At 40.3% G+C, this 3,850-nt stretch overlaps 1 protein-coding gene across 1 annotated transcript in view; it reads right to left on the reverse strand.

Moving 5' to 3' along the window:
* The window catches only part of ARL13A (ADP ribosylation factor like GTPase 13A), a 39,935-nt gene that overhangs the window by 17,402 nt on the left and 18,683 nt on the right, over positions 1-3,850 (reverse strand). The window contains exon 2 of the mRNA XM_037730424.1: positions 1,394-1,579. Coding sequence (XP_037586352.1) covers positions 1,394-1,579 — 186 coding nt within the window. The remainder of the gene's footprint in view (positions 1-1,393; positions 1,580-3,850) is intronic.

A 3,850-nucleotide genomic window follows, 5' to 3' on the forward strand; every position in this document is an offset into this window, starting at 1 on the left:
CAGCTGGGCATGGTGGCACATGCCTGTAATCCCAGCTACTCAGGAGGCTGAGGCAGGAGAATTGCCTGAACCCAGGAGGTGGAGGCTGCGGTGAGGAGAGATCGTGCCATTGCACTCCAGCCTGGGTAACGAGAGCGAAACTCCGTCTCAAAAAAAAAAAAGAATATTTTTATCCAACCTTGGGGAGATTGGGATGATGCCTAAGAGAAGAACCAACTTAGGTTTCCAGAAGGACCTATTGGGAGATCTGTTTCAAGTACCAATAATGTCTCTTCTTCAAAGATGTGGGCGTTGGTGACCCATTATTGTAGATTTTATACAATCTTTGGAGCTATAAGTGACCTTAGAGATCATCCAGTTTAATGGATTTCAAATATTAATCCAGGTGTCCCATCCTCAAAAATTTCCAGGGAGCTGCTGCAGAAGCTTCCCCGGTGATGTCATTGTGCAGCTGGATTTGGAAGTGAATGCCTAAGGTATTCACTTCAAGGTTCATCCTTGAAAAGTGGATTGTTTCCACTTTTTGGCTCTTATGAATAATGCTTCTATAAACATTTGTATATAAGTTTTTGTGTGGATATGTTTTCTTTTCTCTTGGGTATATATCTAGGACTTTTATTGCTGGGTTATATGTTAAATCTATATTTAACCTCTTTAGGAACTGCCAGACTGTTGTGCATAGTGGCTACAATATCCTACATTCCCACCAGCAATGCTTGTTTTTTTGTTTATAGCTATCCTAGTGGGTGTGAGGTAGGTATTTCATTGTGGTTTTGATTTACCTCTCCCTAATGACTGATTACAGTTGACCCTTAAACAACGTGGCTTTGAACTGCGTGAGTCTACTTATACCAGGATTTTTTTCAACAAAATGAGGATATTTGTGAATGTGAAACTCATGTATATGCAGGGCTGACTTTTCATATACATGGGTTTCACAGTGCAAACTGCAGGATTTGAGAATGCACAGATATTGGCATATGAAGGGATCCAGGAACCCATTTCCCCCAAGTTTAGTGAGGGACAACTGTATGTTGAAGCCCAGAATTGGAGGAAGCCCTGGTTGGGTTAACAAAATACTTCAGTTAATGCTTAGATGGGTTTTGCTTAGCTATCTGATGGGCACAGTTTATGTGCCAGCTTATTAATGGATAATTTATCAGGGTTCTGCAGAGTCATTCAGTCGTTTACTGTTTTGGAGGATTGTCGTTCCAAAATACTAACATTTCATAGCATTTCTTATAGCACAGTTCACTCCCTGGGAGATCATTAGGTTTCCATAAAGACCTCCTTGAGAATGGCTCTGGCTTATGCCAGACAAAAGAGAAACCTTATATATGGCCTGTGATCAAAACCAGCCTTACTCCAGCTTTGCACATGAAGCTAATATGACCTGGAGCCTGAAACATCAGAGCCTAATTGTCTGGGTTCCATGATAGCCATCTCCCTTGGCGAAGAGGCCAGTAACTGCTTCATGTTTGTTTCCTGATAATTGGCAGAGCCTTCTGACTTGATGTCAGTCTCTTTGTATTTGTCAGTGCCACCAAGAAGTGTCAAACTGGCATCATACAAGTTCTTCCTTTACAAGGAAGGGTAGGTAGGATAACCAAACTGGGAAAATGATTGAATTAGGGATTACTGGTCCGATCCTTTATTTCTAGTGCCTCTCCTGGGTAGCCTGAAGTGATATCACCTCAACCAAACCTACCATTTCCAAATTTCTTATCCATAAAATGAAGATAATGTCATGTTTTACTTACCATGAGGTGATTATTTATCCGATAAGTTGATTCTTTTTGGATGGAAGACATAAGATATGCAGAGTAATAGGAAGATGTATTGAACTTTCTAGCCTTCTTGTCAGATTAACACAGCTTAGGTTGTCCACTTATGAAAGCTATGGCGATGTCCTAATAATGGTTGTCAAGGTACTGACATGTCTATGGCAACCACTACTTGGTTCATAACAACCAAACTCACATCTCCTTACCTTGTATGATTATAGCTAATTACTAAAGGAACTTTTAGTCATCATAGTTTTTATTAGTTTTACAAAATATTTATATATAATTTACTGTGTGCCAGGGCTCATTAAAGCACTTTATACACATTAATTCATTTAATCCTTACTGCAACATGACAAAGTAGGGGCTATCATTCCTACTTTTCAGAGATGAAATTATTCACAAAGGGTTTATATAACTTGCTAAATGTTACCCTAGCTGATAAATGGTAAAGCCAGCATTCAAACCTAAGCATTCTGGCTTCAGAATCCGTATGAGGTCAAAGGTCTCGCAGACCTCATGTACCAGAGAAACTGCCTCTGCTCTGGGTAACTCTATCTCTTCTAGCCAAAATGTATCATACTTAGTGGACTTTTTATAAAATGCTTTATTTTTCTTTCTTTTCTTTTTTTTTGAGACAGAGTCTCGCTCCATCGCCAGGCAACCAGACTGGAGTGCAGTGGCGCGATCTCAGCTCACTGCAACCTCTGCCTTCTGGGTTCAAGCAATTCTCCTGCCTCAGCCTCCCAAGTAGCTGGGACTACAGGCATGCACCACCATACCCAGCTAACTTTTTTTTTTTTTTTTGGATTTTTAGTAGAGATGGGATTTCACCATGTTGGCCAGGATGGTCTCAGTCTCTTGACCTCATGATCTGCCCGCCTTGGCCTCCCAAAGTGCTGGGATTACAGGCATGAGCCACTGCGCCTGGCCAAAATGCTTTATTTTTCAGAATGGTTTTAGCTATACAGAAAAATTGCTAAGACAGAACTGTTTGTAACCACCCTCAACACCCAGTTTCTCTCACTGTTAACATCTTAGGATGTTGCATTTGTTACAATTAATGAACTGTTACTAACTGAAGTCCATACTTCATTCAAATTTCCTTAGTTTTTACCTAAGCTTCTCAGATTTTGTTTGTTTTGTTTTGTTTTTAGAGACAGGGTCTGGCTCTGTTGCCCAGGCTGGTACACTGGTGTGATCATACCTCACTGCAGCCTCAAACTCCTGGGCTCAAGCAACCCTCCTGCTTCAGCCTTCCAACTACCTAACTGCAGGCATGCACAACCATACTTGGCTAATTTATTTTTTATTCTTTTTAGAGACAGGGTCTTACTCTATTGCCCAGGCTGGTCTTGAACTCCTGACCTCAAGTGATCTTCCCACTGTGACCTCTTAAAGGGGTGGCATTATAAGCATGAGACGCCACACACAGCCACTGTATTTGTCTTTGATGACCTTGACAGGAATGTTCATCAGGTATTTTGTAGAATACCCCTCACTTGGTGTTTATCTGATGTTTTTCTCATGATTAGACTGAAGTTATGTGTTCTTGGGAGGAAGGCCACAGAGGTAACATGCCATCCTCATCACATCATATCAAGGATACATGGTGTCAACATGACTTATTAGTGATGATGTTAACCTTGATCACTTGGCTGAGGCAGTGTTTGTCAAATTTCTCCACTGTAAAGATACTCCCCCTAGTCTATACTCTTTAGAAGGAAATCAGTATGCATTGGCCACACTTATGGAATGGGGAGTTATCCTCCACATTTTTGAGGTGGAGTATCTACAAAAGTTGTTTGGAATTCTTCTGCATTGGGGGGGGTCCTGTCTATTCTTACCCATTTGTTTATTAAATCATTTATTTATACAGTATGGGTTCGCATATATTTATTTTATACTCTGATTATAATCCATACCACTTTATTTTCTTGCTCAAATTGTTCCAACTTTGGCCTAGGGATCTCTTTCAGTTGACTCCTCCCTCTGTCATACTCTCATCATTGTAGGTTTTTAAAATTATTATTATTATTATTTTTTTTTTTTTTGAGACGGAGTTT

The sequence above is a fragment of the Cebus imitator genome, unplaced genomic scaffold (assembly GCF_001604975.1).
Source record: "Cebus imitator isolate Cc_AM_T3 unplaced genomic scaffold, Cebus_imitator-1.0 Scaffold343, whole genome shotgun sequence".
Classification (NCBI taxonomy): domain Eukaryota; kingdom Metazoa; phylum Chordata; class Mammalia; order Primates; family Cebidae; genus Cebus; species Cebus imitator.